Source organism: Stomoxys calcitrans, chromosome 5 (assembly GCF_963082655.1).
Source record: "Stomoxys calcitrans chromosome 5, idStoCalc2.1, whole genome shotgun sequence".
Taxonomy (NCBI): domain Eukaryota; kingdom Metazoa; phylum Arthropoda; class Insecta; order Diptera; family Muscidae; genus Stomoxys; species Stomoxys calcitrans.
The window spans coordinates 116,429,742-116,446,394 of NC_081556.1; the positions used below are offsets into that span (position 1 = coordinate 116,429,742).

General features: G+C 32.3%; 1 protein-coding gene across 2 annotated transcripts in view; it reads left to right on the forward strand.

Annotated features, from left to right (window-relative positions):
* LOC106092214 (dynein axonemal light chain 1) overlaps nt 1-16,653 on the forward strand; it is a 170,125-nt gene that overhangs the window by 147,057 nt on the left and 6,415 nt on the right. The window contains exon 2 of one of the 2 annotated variants that reach the window (XM_013259004.2): nt 15,119-15,290. In XM_013259004.2, the coding sequence (XP_013114458.1) occupies nt 15,139-15,290 (152 nt within the window). In that variant the 5' untranslated portion in view covers nt 15,119-15,138. Of the gene's footprint in view, nt 1-15,052; nt 15,291-16,653 lie in introns of those variants that run through there. The other variant, XM_013259003.2, reaches the window with a different exon arrangement.

The window sequence follows — 16,653 nt, forward strand, 5'->3', positions numbered from 1 at the left end:
TGAAATTCAAATTGCTGTAACTTCCTCAATTTTTCAAATTTCTCAAAATGGGTTACATCAAAGGATTTGTGAGCAAATTGCTTTTCATATTGGTTGACTCGTTTTGATACTCAAACATATTGTAGCTTTTTTTCAGCAATAAGTGGCAAGTCGATGATTTTCAACTTTTTTCATAGGGTACCCCCTTATGAAATTTTCAAAATTTTTACATCGAGATTTTTTGTCGAATTTCAACCTGAAATGGATTTTTATGCATTCGTTATGCGTTTTTAATCGAAAATAATTTGGTCTCCCCGGCCAAAAATCGAAAATCGAGCAAATTTTCACAAATTACTAAAAAGGGTATCAAAATTTGAAAATTTTCCCTTCCTAACCCAAATGAAATTCAAATTGCTCTAACTTCCTCAATTTTTCGAATTTCTCAAAATGGGTGACATCAATCGATTTGTGAGCAAATCGCTTTTCATATTGGTGTCACTCGTTTTGATACTCAAACATATTGGAGCCTTTTTTCAGCAATAAGTGGCAAGTCGATGATTTTCAACTTTTTTCATAGGGTACCCCCTTATGAAATTTTCAAAATTTTTACATCGAGATTTTTTGTCGAATTTCAACCTGAAATGGATTTTTATGCATTCGTTATGCGTTTTTAATCGAAAATAATTTTGTCTCCCCGGCCAAAAATCGAAAATCGAGCAAATTTTCACAATTTACTAAAAAGGGTATCAAAATTTGAAAATTTTCCCTTCCTCACCCAAATGAAATTCAAATTGCTGTAACTTCCTCAATTTTTCAAATTTCTCAAAACGGGTTACATCAATGGATTTGTGAGCAAATCGCTTTTCATATTGGTGTCACTCGTTTCGATACTCAAACATATTGAAGCCTTTTTTCAGCAATAAGTGGCAAGTCGATGATTTTCAACTTTTTTCATGAAATTTTCAAAATTTTTATATCGAGATTTTTTGTCGAATTTCAACCTGAAATGGATTTTTATGCATTCGTTATGCGTTTTTAATCGAAAATAATTTGGTCTCCCCGGCCAAAAATCGCAAATCGATCAAATTTTCATAAATTACTAAAAAGGGTATCAAAATTTGAAAATTTTCCCTTCCTAACCCAAATGAAATTCAAATTGTTGTAACTTCCTCAATTTTTCGAATTTCTCAAAATGGGTTACATCAATGGATTTGTGAGCAAATCGCTTTTCATATTGGTGTCACTCGTTTTGATACTCAAACATATTGGAGCCTTTTTTCAGCAATAAGTGGCAAGTCGATGATTTTCTACTTTTTTCATAGGGTACCCCCTTATGAAATTTTCAAAATTTTTACATCGAGATTTTTTGTCGAATTTCAACCTGAAATGGATTTTTATGCATTCGTTATGCGTTTTTAATCGAAAATAATTTGGTCTCCCCGGCCAAAAATCAAAAATCGAGCAAATTTTCACAAATTACTAAAAGGGGCATCAAAATTTGAAAATTATCTCTTCCTAACCCAAATGAAATTCAAATTGCTGTAACTTCCTCAATTTTTCGAATTTATCAAAATGGGTTACATCAATGGATTTGTGAGCAAATCGCTTTTTATATTGGTGTTACTCGTTTTGATACTCAAACATATTGTAGCTTTTTTTCAGCAATAAGTGGCAAGTCGATGATTTTCAACTTTTTTCATAGGGTACCCCCTTATGAAATTTTCAAAATTTTTACATCGAGATTTTTTGTCGAATTTCAACATGAAATGGATTTTTATGCATTCGTTATGCGTTTTTAATCGAAAATAATTTGGTCTCCCCGGCCAAAAATCGAAAATCGAGCAAATTTTCACAAATTACTAAAAAGGGTATCAAAATTTGAAAATTTTTCCTTCCTAACCCAAATGAAATTCAAATTGCTGTAACTTCCTCAATTTTTCGAATTTCTCAAAATGGGTGACATCAATGGATTTGTGAGCAAATCGCTTTTCATATTGGTGTTACTCGTTTTGATACTCAAACATATTGGAGCCTTTTTTCAGCAATAAGTGGCAAGTCGATGATTTTCAACTTTTTTCATAGGGTACCCCCTTATGAAATTTTCAAAATTTTTACATCGAGATTTTTTGTCGAATTTCAGCCTGAAATGGATTTTTATGCATTCGTTATGCGTTTGTAATCGAAAATAATTTGGTCTCCCCGGCCAAAAATCGAAAATCGAGCAAATTTTCACAAATTACTAAAAAGGGTATCAAAATTTGAAAATTTTCCCTTCCTAACCCAAATGAAATTCAAATTGTTGTAACTTCCTCAATTTTTCGAATTTCTCAAAATGGGTTACATCAATGGATTTGTGAGCAAATCGCTTTTCATATTGGTGTCACTCGTTTTGATACTCAAACATATTGTAGCTTTTTTTCAGCAATAAGTGGCAAGTCGATGATTTTCTACTTTTTTCATAGGGTACCCCCTTATGAAATTTTCAAAATTTTTACATCGAGATTTTTTGTCGAATTTCAACCTGAAATGGATTTTTATGCATTCGTTATGCGTTTTTAATCGAAAATAATTTGGTCTCCCAGGCCAAAAATCGAAAATCGAGCAAATTTTCACAATTTACTAAAAAGGGTATCAAAATTTGAAAATTTTCCCTTCCTCACCCAAATGAAATTCAAATTGCTGTAACTTCCTCAATTTTTCAAATTTCTCAAAACGGGTTACATCAATGGATTTGTGAGCAAATCGCTTTTCAAATTGGTGTCACTCGTTTCGATACTCAAACATATTGAAGCCTTTTTTCAGCAATAAGTGGCAAGTCGATGATTTTCAACTTTTTTCATAGGGTACCCCCTTATGAAATTTTCAAAATTTTTACATCGAGATTTTTTGTCGAATTTCAACCTGAAATGGATTTTTATGCATTCGTTATGCGTTTTTAATCGAAAATAATTTGGTCTCCCCGGCCAAAAATCGAAAATCGATCAAATTTTCATAAATTACTAAAAAGGGTATCAAAATTTGAAAATTTTCCCTTCCTCACCCAAATGAAATTAAAATTTCTGTAACTTCCTCAATTTTTCAAATTTATCAAAATGGGTTACATCAATGGATTTGTGAGCAAATCGCTTTTCATATTGGTGTCACTCGTTTTGATACTCAAACATATTGGACCCTTTTTTCAGCAATAAGTGGCATGTCGATTATTTTCAACTTTTTTCATAGGGTACCCCCTTATGAAATTTTCAAAATTTTTACATCGAGATTTTTTGTCGAATTTCAACCTGAAATGGATTTTTATGCATTCGTTATGCGTTTTTAATCGAAAATAATTTGGTCTTCCCGACCAAAAATCGAAAATCGAGCAAATTTTCACAAATTACTAAAAAGGGTATCAAAATTTGAAAATTTTCCCTTCCTAACCCAAATGAAATTCAAATTGCTGTAACTTCCTCAATTTTTCGAATTTCTCAAAATGGGTGACATCAATGGATTTGTGAGCAAATCGCTTTTCATATTGGTGTTACTCGTTTTGATACTCAAACATATTGGAGCCTTTTTTCAGCAATAAGTGGCAAGTCGATGATTTTCAACTTTTTTCATAGGGTACCCCCTTATGAAATTTTCAAAATTTTTACATCGAGATTTTTTGTCGAATTTCAACCTGAAATGGATTTTTATGCATTCGTTATGCGTTTTTAATCGAAAATAATTTGGTCTCCCCGGCCAAAAATCGAAAATCGAGCAAATTTTCACAAATTACTAAAAAGGGTATCAAAATTTGAAAATTTTCCCTTCCTAACCCAAATGAAATTCAAATTGCTGTAACTTCCTAAATTTTACGAATTTCTCAAAATGGGTTACATCAATGGATTTGTGAGCAAATCGCTTTTCATATTGGTGTCACTCGTTTTGATACTTAAACATATTGTAGCTTTTTTTCAGCAATAAGTGGCAAGTCGATGATTTTCAACTTTTTTCATAGGGTACCCCCTTATGAAATTTTCAAAATTTTTACATCGAGATTTTTTGTCGAAGTTCAACCTGAAATGGATTTTTATGCATTCGTTATGCGTTTTTAATCGAAAATAGTTCGGTCTCCCCGGCCAAAAATCGAAAATTGAGCAAATTTTCACAAATTACTAAAAAGGGTATCAAAATTTGAAAATTTTCCCTTCCTCACCCAAATGAAATTCAAATTGCTGTAACTTCCTCAATTTTTCGAATTTCTCAAAATGGGTTACATCAATGGATTTGTGAGCAAATCGCTTTTCATATTGGTGTCACTCGTTTCGATACTCAAACATATTGAAGCCTTTTTTCAGCAATAAGTGGCAAGTCGATGATTTTCAACTTTTTCCATAGGGTACCCCCTTATGAAATTTTCAAAATTTTTACATCGAGATTTTTTGTCGAATTTCAACCTGAAATGGATTTTTATGCATTCGTTATGCGTTTTTAATCGAAAATAGTTCGGTCTCCCCGGCCAAAAATCGAAAATTGAGCAAATTTTCACAAATTACTAAAAAGGGTATCAAAATTTGAAAATTTTCCCTTCCTCACCCAAATGAAATTCAAATTGCTGTAACTTCCTCAATTTTTCGAATTTCTCAAAATGGGTTACATCAATGGATTTGTGAGCAAATCGCTTTTCATATTGGTGTCAATCGTTTCGATACTCAACCATATTGAAGCCTTTTTTCAGCAATAAGTGGCAAGTCGATGATTTTCAACTTTTTTCATAGGGTATCCCCTTATGAAATTTTCAAAATTTTTACATCGAGATTTTTTGTCGAATTTCAACCTGAAATGGATTTTTATGCATTCGTTATGCGTTTTTAATCGAAAATAATTTGGTCTCTCCGGCCAAAAATCGAAAAACGAGCAAATTTTCACAAATTACTAAAAAGGGTATCAAAATTTGAAAATTTTCCCTTCCTCACCCAAATGAAATTCAAATTGCTGTAACTTCCTCAATTTTTCGAATTTCTCAAAATGGGTTACATCAATGGATTTGTGAGCAAATCGCTTTTCATATTGGTGTCACTCGTTTCGATACTCAAACATATTGAAGCCTTTTTTCAGCAATAAGTGGCAAGTCGATGATTTTCAACTTTTTCCATAGGGTACCCCCTTATGAAATTTTCAAAATTTTTACATCGAGATTTTTTGTCGAATTTCAACCTGAAATGGATTTTTATGCATTCGTTATGCGTTTTTAATCGAAAATAGTTCGGTCTCCCCGGCCAAAAATCGAAAATTGAGCAAATTTTCACAAATTACTAAAAAGGGTATCAAAATTTGAAAATTTTCCCTTCCTCACCCAAATGAAATTCAAATTGCTGTAACTTCCTCAATTTTTCGAATTTCTCAAAATGGGTTACATCAATGGATTTGTGAGCAAATCGCTTTTCATATTGGTGTCAATCGTTTCGATACTCAACCATATTGAAGCCTTTTTTCAGCAATAAGTGGCAAGTCGATGATTTTCAACTTTTTTCATAGGGTATCCCCTTATGAAATTTTCAAAATTTTTACATCGAGATTTTTTGTCGAATTTCAACCTGAAATGGATTTTTATGCATTCGTTATGCGTTTTTAATCGAAAATAATTTGGTCTCTCCGGCCAAAAATCGAAAAACGAGCAAATTTTCACAAATTACTAAAAAGGGTATCAAAATTTGAAAATTTTCCCTTCCTAACCCAAATGAAATTCAAATTGCTGTAACTTCCTCAATTTTTCAAATTTATCAAAATGGGTTACATCAATGGATTTGTGAGCAAATCGCTTTTCATATTGGTGTCACTCGTTTTGATACTCAAACATATTGGAGCCTTTTTTCAGCAATAAGTGGCATGTCGATGATTTTCAACTTTTTTCATAGGGTACCCCCTTATGAAATTTTCAAAATTTTTACATCGAGATTTTTTGTCGAATTTCAGCCTGAAATGGATTTTTATGCATTCGTTATGCGTTTTTAATCGAAAATAATTTGGTCTCCCCGGCCAAAAATCGAAAATCGAGCAAATTTTCACAAATTACTAAAAAGGGTATCAAAATTTGAAAATTTTTCCTTCCTAACCCAAATGAAATTCAAATTGCTGTAACTTCCTCAATTTTTCGAATTTCTCAAAATGGGTGACATCAATGGATTTGTGAGCAAATCGCTTTTCATATTGGTGTTACTCGTTTTGATACTCAAACATATTGGAGCCTTTTTTCAGCAATAAGTGGCAAGTCGATGATTTTCAACTTTTTTCATAGGGTACCCCCTTATGAAATTTTCAAAATTTTTACATCGAGATTTTTTGTCGAATTTCAGCCTGAAATGGATTTTTATGCATTCGTTATGCGTTTGTAATCGAAAATAATTTGGTCTCCCCGGCCAAAAATCGAAAATCGAGCAAATTTTCACAAATTACTAAAAAGGGTATCAAAATTTGAAAATTTTCCCTTCCTAACCCAAATGAAATTCAAATTGTTGTAACTTCCTCAATTTTTCGAATTTCTCAAAATGGGTTACATCAATGGATTTGTGAGCAAATCGCTTTTCATATTGGTGTCACTCGTTTTGATACTCAAACATATTGTAGCTTTTTTTCAGCAATAAGTGGCAAGTCGATGATTTTCTACTTTTTTCATAGGGTACCCCCTTATGAAATTTTCAAAATTTTTACATCGAGATTTTTTGTCGAATTTCAACCTGAAATGGATTTTTATGCATTCGTTATGCGTTTTTAATCGAAAATAATTTGGTCTCCCAGGCCAAAAATCGAAAATCGAGCAAATTTTCACAATTTACTAAAAAGGGTATCAAAATTTGAAAATTTTCCCTTCCTCACCCAAATGAAATTCAAATTGCTGTAACTTCCTCAATTTTTCAAATTTCTCAAAACGGGTTACATCAATGGATTTGTGAGCAAATCGCTTTTCAAATTGGTGTCACTCGTTTCGATACTCAAACATATTGAAGCCTTTTTTCAGCAATAAGTGGCAAGTCGATGATTTTCAACTTTTTTCATAGGGTACCCCCTTATGAAATTTTCAAAATTTTTACATCGAGATTTTTTGTCGAATTTCAACCTGAAATGGATTTTTATGCATTCGTTATGCGTTTTTAATCGAAAATAATTTGGTCTCCCCGGCCAAAAATCGAAAATCGATCAAATTTTCATAAATTACTAAAAAGGGTATCAAAATTTGAAAATTTTCCCTTCCTCACCCAAATGAAATTCAAATTTCTGTAACTTCCTCAATTTTTCAAATTTATCAAAATGGGTTACATCAATGGATTTGTGAGCAAATCGCTTTTCATATTGGTGTCACTCGTTTTGATACTCAAACATATTGGACCCTTTTTTCAGCAATAAGTGGCATGTCGATTATTTTCAACTTTTTTCATAGGGTACCCCCTTATGAAATTTTCAAAATTTTTACATCGAGATTTTTTGTCGAATTTCAACCTGAAATGGATTTTTATGCATTCGTTATGCGTTTTTAATCGAAAATAATTTGGTCTTCCCGACCAAAAATCGAAAATCGAGCAAATTTTCACAAATTACTAAAAAGGGTATCAAAATTTGAAAATTTTCCCTTCCTAACCCAAATGAAATTCAAATTGCTGTAACTTCCTCAATTTTTCGAATTTCTCAAAATGGGTGACATCAATGGATTTGTGAGCAAATCGCTTTTCATATTGGTGTTACTCGTTTTGATACTCAAACATATTGGAGCCTTTTTTCAGCAATAAGTGGCAAGTCGATGATTTTCAACTTTTTTCATAGGGTACCCCCTTATGAAATTTTCAAAATTTTTACATCGAGATTTTTTGTCGAATTTCAACCTGAAATGGATTTTTATGCATTCGTTATGCGTTTTTAATCGAAAATAATTTGGTCTCCCCGGCCAAAAATCGAAAATCGAGCAAATTTTCACAAATTACTAAAAAGGGTATCAAAATTTGAAAATTTTCCCTTCCTAACCCAAATGAAATTCAAATTGCTGTAACTTCCTAAATTTTACGAATTTCTCAAAATGGGTTACATCAATGGATTTGTGAGCAAATCGCTTTTCATATTGGTGTCACTCGTTTTGATACTTAAACATATTGTAGCTTTTTTTCAGCAATAAGTGGCAAGTCGATGATTTTCAACTTTTTTCATAGGGTACCCCCTTATGAAATTTTCAAAATTTTTACATCGAGATTTTTTGTCGAAGTTCAACCTGAAATGGATTTTTATGCATTCGTTATGCGTTTTTAATCGAAAATAGTTCGGTCTCCCCGGCCAAAAATCGAAAATTGAGCAAATTTTCACAAATTACTAAAAAGGGTATCAAAATTTGAAAATTTTCCCTTCCTCACCCAAATGAAATTCAAATTGCTGTAACTTCCTCAATTTTTCGAATTTCTCAAAATGGGTTACATCAATGGATTTGTGAGCAAATCGCTTTTCATATTGGTGTCACTCGTTTCGATACTCAAACATATTGAAGCCTTTTTTCAGCAATAAGTGGCAATTCGATGATTTTCAACTTTTTCCATAGGGTACCCCCTTATGAAATTTTCAAAATTTTTACATCGAGATTTTTTGTCGAATTTCAACCTGAAATGGATTTTTATGCATTCGTTATGCGTTTTTAATCGAAAATAGTTCGGTCTCCCCGGCCAAAAATCGAAAATTGAGCAAATTTTCACAAATTACTAAAAAGGGTATCAAAATTTGAAAATTTTCCCTTCCTCACCCAAATGAAATTCAAATTGCTGTAACTTCCTCAATTTTTCGAATTTCTCAAAATGGGTTACATCAATGGATTTGTGAGCAAATCGCTTTTCATATTGGTGTCAATCGTTTCGATACTCAACCATATTGAAGCCTTTTTTCAGCAATAAGTGGCAAGTCGATGATTTTCAACTTTTTTCATAGGGTATCCCCTTATGAAATTTTCAAAATTTTTACATCGAGATTTTTGTCGAATTTCAACCTGAAATGGATTTTTATGCATTCGTTATGCGTTTTTAATCGAAAATAATTTGGTCTCTCCGGCCAAAAATCGAAAAACGAGCAAATTTTCACAAATTACTAAAAAGGGTATCAAAATTTGAAAATTTTCCCTTCCTAACCCAAATGAAATTCAAATTGCTGTAACTTCCTCAATTTTTCAAATTTATCAAAATGGGTTACATCAATGGATTTGTGAGCAAATCGCTTTTCATATTGGTGTCACTCGTTTTGATACTCAAACATATTGGAGCCTTTTTTCAGCAATAAGTGGCATGTCGATGATTTTCAACTTTTTTCATAGGGTACCCCCTTATGAAATTTTCAAAATTTTTACATCGAGATTTTTTGTCGAATTTCAGCCTGAAATGGATTTTTATGCATTCGTTATGCGTTTTTAATCGAAAATAATTTGGTCTCCCCGGCCAAAAATCGAAAATCGAGCAAATTTTCACAAATTACTAAAAAGGGTATCAAAATTTGAAAATTTTCCCTTCCTAACCCAAATGAAATTCAAATTGCTGTAACTTCCTCAATTTTTCAAATTTTTCAAAATGGGTGACATCAATGGATTTGTGAGCAAATCGCTTTTCATATTGGTGTCACTCGTTTTGATACTCAAACATATTGTAGCTTTTTTTCAGTAATAAGTGGCAAGTCGATGATTTTCAACTTTTTTCATAGGGTACCCCCTTATGAAATTTTCAAAATTTTTACATCGAGATTTTTTGTCGAATTTCAACCTGAAATGGATTTTTATGCGTTCGTTATGCGTTTTTAATCGAAAATAATTTGGTCTCCCCGGCCAAAAATCGAAAATCGAGCAAATTTTCACAAATTACTAAAAAGGGTATCAAAATTTGAAAATTTTCCCTTCCTAACCCAAATGAAATTCAAATTGCTGTAACTTCCTCAATTTTTCAAATTTCTCAAAATGGGTTACATCAAAGGATTTGTGAGCAAATTGCTTTTCATATTGGTTGACTCGTTTTGATACTCAAACATATTGTAGCTTTTTTTCAGCAATAAGTGGCAAGTCGATGATTTTCAACTTTTTTCATAGGGTACCCCCTTATGAAATTTTCAAAATTTTTACATCGAGATTTTTTGTCGAATTTCAACCTGAAATGGATTTTTATGCATTCGTTATGCGTTTTTAATCGAAAACAACTTGGTCTCCCCGGCCAAAAATCGAAAATCGAGCAAATTTTCACAAATTACTAAAAAGGGTATCAAAATTTGAAAATTTTCCCTTCCTAACCCAAATGAAATTCAAATTGCTGTAACTTCCTCAATTTTTCAAATTTCTCAAAATGGGTTACATCAATGGATTTGTGAGCAAATCGCTTTTTATATTGGTGTCACTCGTTTTGATACTCAAACATATTGAAGCCTTTTTTCAGCAATAAGTGGCAAGTCGATGATTTTCAACTTTTTTCATAGGGTACCCCCTTATGAAATTTTCAAAATTTTTACATCGAGATTTTTTGTCGAATTTCAACCTGAAATGGATTTTTATGCATTCGTTATGCGTTTTTAATCGAAAATAATTTGGTCTCCCCGGCCAAAAATCGAAAATCGAGCAAATTTTCACAAATTACTAAAAAGGGTATCAAAATTTGAAAATTTTCCCTTCCTCACCCAAATGAAATTCAAATTGCTGTAACTTCCTCAATTTTTCGAATTTCTCAAAATGGGTTACATCAATGGATTTGTGAGCAAATCGCTTTTCATATTGGTGTCACTCGTTTTGATACTCAAACATATTGTAGCTTTTTTTCAGCAATAAGTGGCAAGTCGATGATTTTCTACTTTTTTCATAGGGTACCCCCTTATGAAATTTTCAAAATTTTTACATCGAGATTTTTTGTCGAATTTCAACCTCAAATGGATTTTTATGCATTCGTTATGCGTTTTTAATCGAAAATAATTTGGTCTCCCCGGCCAAAAATCGAAAATCGAGCAAATTTTCACAAATTACTAAAAAGGGTATCAAAATTTGAAAATTATCCCTTCCTAACCCAAATGAAATTCAAATTGCTGTAACTTCCTCAATTTTTCAAATTTCTCAAAATGGGTTACATCAATGGATTTGTGAGCAAATCGCTTTTTATATTGGTGTCACTCGTTTTGATACTCAAACATATTGAAGCCTTTTTTCAGCAATAAGTGGCAAGTCGATGATTTTCAACTTTTTTCATAGGGTACCCCCTTATGAAATTTTCAAAATTTTTTTTTTTTTTTTTTTTTTTATTGACAATTATACTTATAACTAAATTACAAATATAATGCAAGCTCTGACTACATAGGTCCTAAGCTTATTCAAAATTTTTACTTCGAGATTTTTTGTCGAATTTCAACCTGAAATGGATTTTTATGCATTCGTTATGCGTTTTTAATCGAAAATAATTTGGTCTCCCCGGCCAAAAATCGAAAATCGAGCAAATTTTCACAAATTACTAAAAAGGGTATCAAAATTTGAAAATTTTCCCTTCCTCACCCAAATGAAATTCAAATTGCTGTAACTTCCTCAATTTTTCGAATTTCTCAAAATGGGTTACATCAATGGATTTGTGAGCAAATCGCTTTTCATATTGGTGTCACTCGTTTTGATACTCAAACATATTGTAGCTTTTTTTCAGCAATAAGTGGCAAGTCGATGATTTTCAACTTTTTTCATAGGGTACCCCCTTATGAAATTTTCAAAATTTTTACATCGAGATTTTTTGTCGAATTTCAACCTGAAATGGATTTTTATGCATTCGTTATGCGTTTTTAATCGAAAATAGTTCGGTCTCCCCGGCCAAAAATCGAAAATTGAGCAAATTTTCACAAATTACTAAAAAGGGTATCAAAATTTGAAAATTTTCCCTTCCTCACCCAAATGAAATTCAAATTGCTGTAACTTCCTCAATTTTTCGAATTTCTCAAAATGGGTTACATCAATGGATTTGTGAGCAAATCGCTTTTCATATTGGTGTCAATCGTTTCGATACTCAACCATATTGAAGCCTTTTTTCAGCAATAAGTGGCAAGTCGATGATTTTCAACTTTTTTCATAGGGTATCCCCTTATGAAATTTTCAAAATTTTTACATCGAGATTTTTTGTCGAATTTCAACCTGAAATGGATTTTTATGCATTCGTTATGCGTTTTTAATCGAAAATAATTTGGTCTCTCCGGCCAAAAATCGAAAAACGAGCAAATTTTCACAAATTACTAAAAAGGGTATCAAAATTTGAAAATTTTCCCTTCCTAACCCAAATGAAATTCAAATTGCTGTAACTTCCTCAATTTTTCAAATTTATCAAAATGGGTTACATCAATGGATTTGTGAGCAAATCGCTTTTCATATTGGTGTCACTCGTTTTGATACTCAAACATATTGGAGCCTTTTTTCAGCAATAAGTGGCATGTCGATGATTTTCAACTTTTTTCATAGGGTACCCCCTTATGAAATTTTCAAAATTTTTACATCGAGATTTTTTGTCGAATTTCAGCCTGAAATGGATTTTTATGCATTCGTTATGCGTTTTTAATCGAAAATAATTTGGTCTCCCCGGCCAAAAATCGAAAATCGAGCAAATTTTCACAAATTACTAAAAAGGGTATCAAAATTTGAAAATTTTCCCTTCCTAACCCAAATGAAATTCAAATTGCTGTAACTTCCTAAATTTTACGAATTTCTCAAAATGGGTTACATCAATGGATTTGTGAGCAAATCGCTTTTCATATTGGTGTCACTCGTTTTGATACTTAAACATATTGTAGCTTTTTTTCAGCAATAAGTGGCAAGTCGATGATTTTCAACTTTTTTCATAGGGTACCCCCTTATGAAATTTTCAAAATTTTTACATCGAGATTTTTTGTCGAATTTCAACCTGAAATGGATTTTTATGCATTCGTTATGCGTTTTTAATCGAAAATAGTTCGGTCTCCCCGGCCGAAAATCGAAAATTGAGCAAATTTTCACAAATTACTAAAAAGGGTATCAAAATTTGAAAATTTTCCCTTCCTCACCCAAATGAAATTCAAATTGCTGTAACTTCCTCAATTTTTCGAATTTCTCAAAATGGGTTACATCAATGGATTTGTGAGCAAATCGCTTTTCATATTGGTGTCAATCGTTTCGATACTCAACCATATTGAAGCCTTTTTTCAGCAATAAGTGGCAAGTCGATGATTTTCAACTTTTTTCATAGGGTATCCCCTTATGAAATTTTCAAAATTTTTACATCGAGATTTTTTGTCGAATTTCAACCTGAAATGGATTTTTATGCATTCGTTATGCGTTTTTAATCGAAAATAATTTGGTCTCTCCGGCCAAAAATTGAAAAACGAGCAAATTTTCACAAATTACTAAAAAGGGTATCAAAATTTGAAAATTTTCCCTTCCTAACCCAAATGAAATTCAAATTGCTGTAACTTCCTCAATTTTTCAAATTTATCAAAATGGGTTACATCAATGGATTTGTGAGCAAATCGCTTTTCATATTGGTGTCACTCGTTTTGATACTCAAACATATTGTAGCTTTTTTTCAGTAATAAGTGGCAAGTCGATGATTTTCAACTTTTTTCATAGGGTACCCCCTTATGAAATTTTCAAAATTTTTACATCGAGATTTTTTGTCGAATTTCAACCTGAAATGGATTTTTATGCGTTCGTTATGCGTTTTTAATCGAAAATAATTTGGTCTCCCCGGCCAAAAATCGAAAATCGAGCAAATTTTCACAAATTACTAAAAAGGGTATCAAAATTTGAAAATTTTCCCTTCCTAACCCAAATGAAATTCAAATTGCTGTAACTTCCTCAATTTTTCAAATTTCTCAAAATGGGTTACATCAATGGATTTGTGAGCAAATCGCTTTTTATATTGGTGTCACTCGTTTTGATACTCAAACATATTGAAGCCTTTTTTCAGCAATAAGTGGCAAGTCGATGATTTTCAACTTTTTTCATAGGGTACCCCCTTATGAAATTTTCAAAATTTTTACATCGAGATTTTTTGTCGAATTTCAACCTGAAATGGATTTTTATGCATTCGTTATGCGTTTTTAATCGAAAATAATTTGGCCTCCCCGGCCAAAAATCGAAAATCAAGCAAATTTTCACAAATTACTAAAAAGGGTATCAAAATTTGAAAATTTTCCCTTCCTAACCCAAATGAAATTCAAATTGCTGTAACTTCCTCAATTTTTCAAATTTCTCAAAATGGGTTACATCAATGGATTTGTGAGCAAATCGCTTTTCATATTGGTGTCACTCGTTTTGATACTCAAACATATTGAAGCCTTTTTTCAGCAATAAGTGGCAAGTCGATGATTTTCAACTTTTTTCATAGGGTACCCCCTTATGAAATTTTCAAAATTTTTACATCGAGATTTTTTGTCGAATTTCAACCTGAAATGGATTTTTATGCATTCGTTATGCGTTCTTAATCGAAAATAATTTGGTCTCCCCGGCCAAAAATCGAAAAGCGAGCAAATTTTCACAAATTACTAAAAAGGGTATCAAAATTTGAAAATTTTCCCTTCCTAACCCAAATGAATTACAAATTGCTGTAACTTCCTCAATTTTTCAAATTTCTCAAAATGGGTTGCATCATTGGATTTGTCAAGTTAATCGCTTTTCAACTTAGTCATTTCATTTTGTAAAAACCTTGAAATATTGGCCTTTGATACGATTTGACTTCTTGAGCACCTTAAATTCGCAGATCTTTTCGAATTTAGCCGAAATTTTGCCCAATGGCTGCAATATAAATAAAATTTTATATTTGAAGTTTATGTTGCCAACACCAGAAATTTCTTAAATTATCTATTCTAGTCAATTTCCCACAATCTTGTCATGAAATATTTTTTTTTTTGTTTCATTGTTACTAAGCTTTTTCCAACTTCTCAAAAATCGGTTCATTTTTCACCACTAATGATTTCACTTGGTAATTTCTATATTGAATATTTGATGTTGCCATAATATTTTGTCACTCAACTGTTAGGGCTCTTTCCAATTTTAACTTCTTGTGTCGTTCATGGTTACTTTAACCGTTGAAGTAACTAAGCAACCCATTTCAAACACAACATTATTATTTATCAATGTTTTGTTTTCATATAACATTCTCATTTAAGTTAGTTTGTATTTTGATAGCACGCTGAAACTACAACGTAATGTCCAAGGCGACTACCATTAAGGAAGCCCTCAAACGCTGGGAGGACCGTGAACACCAGAATGCAACTCAGGCTACCGTAATCGAGTTGCAATTCCAATGGCCACCCATTGAGAAAATGGACGCTACTTTGGGAACTTTGGTAAATTGCGAGTAAGTAGGAAGTCATTTGATATGCCCTTTACCCATGATGAGTACAGTTTTTTTTTGTTCTTTGAGTCAATGGACTTAATGATTTTCTACAAATTGCAAAAAAATCAAAAATATTCCATTAAAACTTTATAGCAAGAAGTGACTTTGAAGGACATAAAAAGATAAGGGATTTTTTTCGAAGGGTTTCCCTCCAAGATTTAAATAAAACACCTATATAACTCTTCTTGAAGTTGTGAAAATTTTATGTGCTTTCGTAACATTCTAGAATTTTCTAAATAATTGATGGCACAGTTAGAGTTGAGGTGTACAACTTAAATATAAAAATATTAAAAAAAATCAATTGTAAGAGTTGAAAACAGTACTTCAAAGAATATGATGATGTATTGTCAGATTGCGTGTCTAAACATCCATATATGTCACGGTGAAAGTTCAGTGAGCTAGAAATTCGGGTGATCTTCCGGATGGTAGCTCAGGTGATACTGTTTAGAGAAAATTTCACTACGATCTATTACTATCTTGGTCTCCTCATGTTAATGGTCGATGTTTGTCATCTCTAGGGATCACAGTCCGCCAATCCCTTTAAAGGTGTTTAATAATCACTCTTCATCAATACCCACGTGCTGCCTCCAAAGATTTGAGAATTTGGTTTCTGTTTCCTGTCTTATCGCAGACTGCAACAGCATATGCTGGAATCGAAGACGAGAAGAGACTGTCAAGTACCATCTTGAGCTCCAATGAGACATCTTTCGCCCAATTGGTATAGTAGTGTGGCTGGTAATGTCGTGGGATAGATTTTCAAGTTGCGACTCCTGTAAAATTCAGCTGGAGATAAATGTTTATCCATTCACATTGATCTTTAATGCTATTCCCCTTTAACAGGTAGGACAGTAGTGGCCGTATGATGTTATCTCCACCCCATTATGTGGTAGAGAGAGCTAAAGGGGAGGTAGCTTTATATCAGGAAACACGTTTCTGTTGTAGTAAGTATACAAAATTTATTCATTCTGAGATTATTCTAATTTGTCTATAGTCTGCAGAGCAAAACTTTACGTGCAAAATTTAATTTCACCTAAATCGGGTGGTATTTGCGCCTTCTAAAGGCTCCAGAAGTCAAATCTGAATATCGCTTCATATGCCAGTTCTATGAAGTTATGAACCAATTTGGATCATTCTTGGCGTAGTTTTGGAAGTTTAAGTAAAACACCTCATGACAAATTTCAACAAAATGCGAAAAGAACTGCTCTATCTACAGGCTCAAGAAGTCAAGATCCGAAATTTGTTTATATAGAAGGTATATAAGGTTATGAACCGATTTGGACCATAGTTAAAGAAAAACACCTCATGCAAAATATCAGCCAAATCG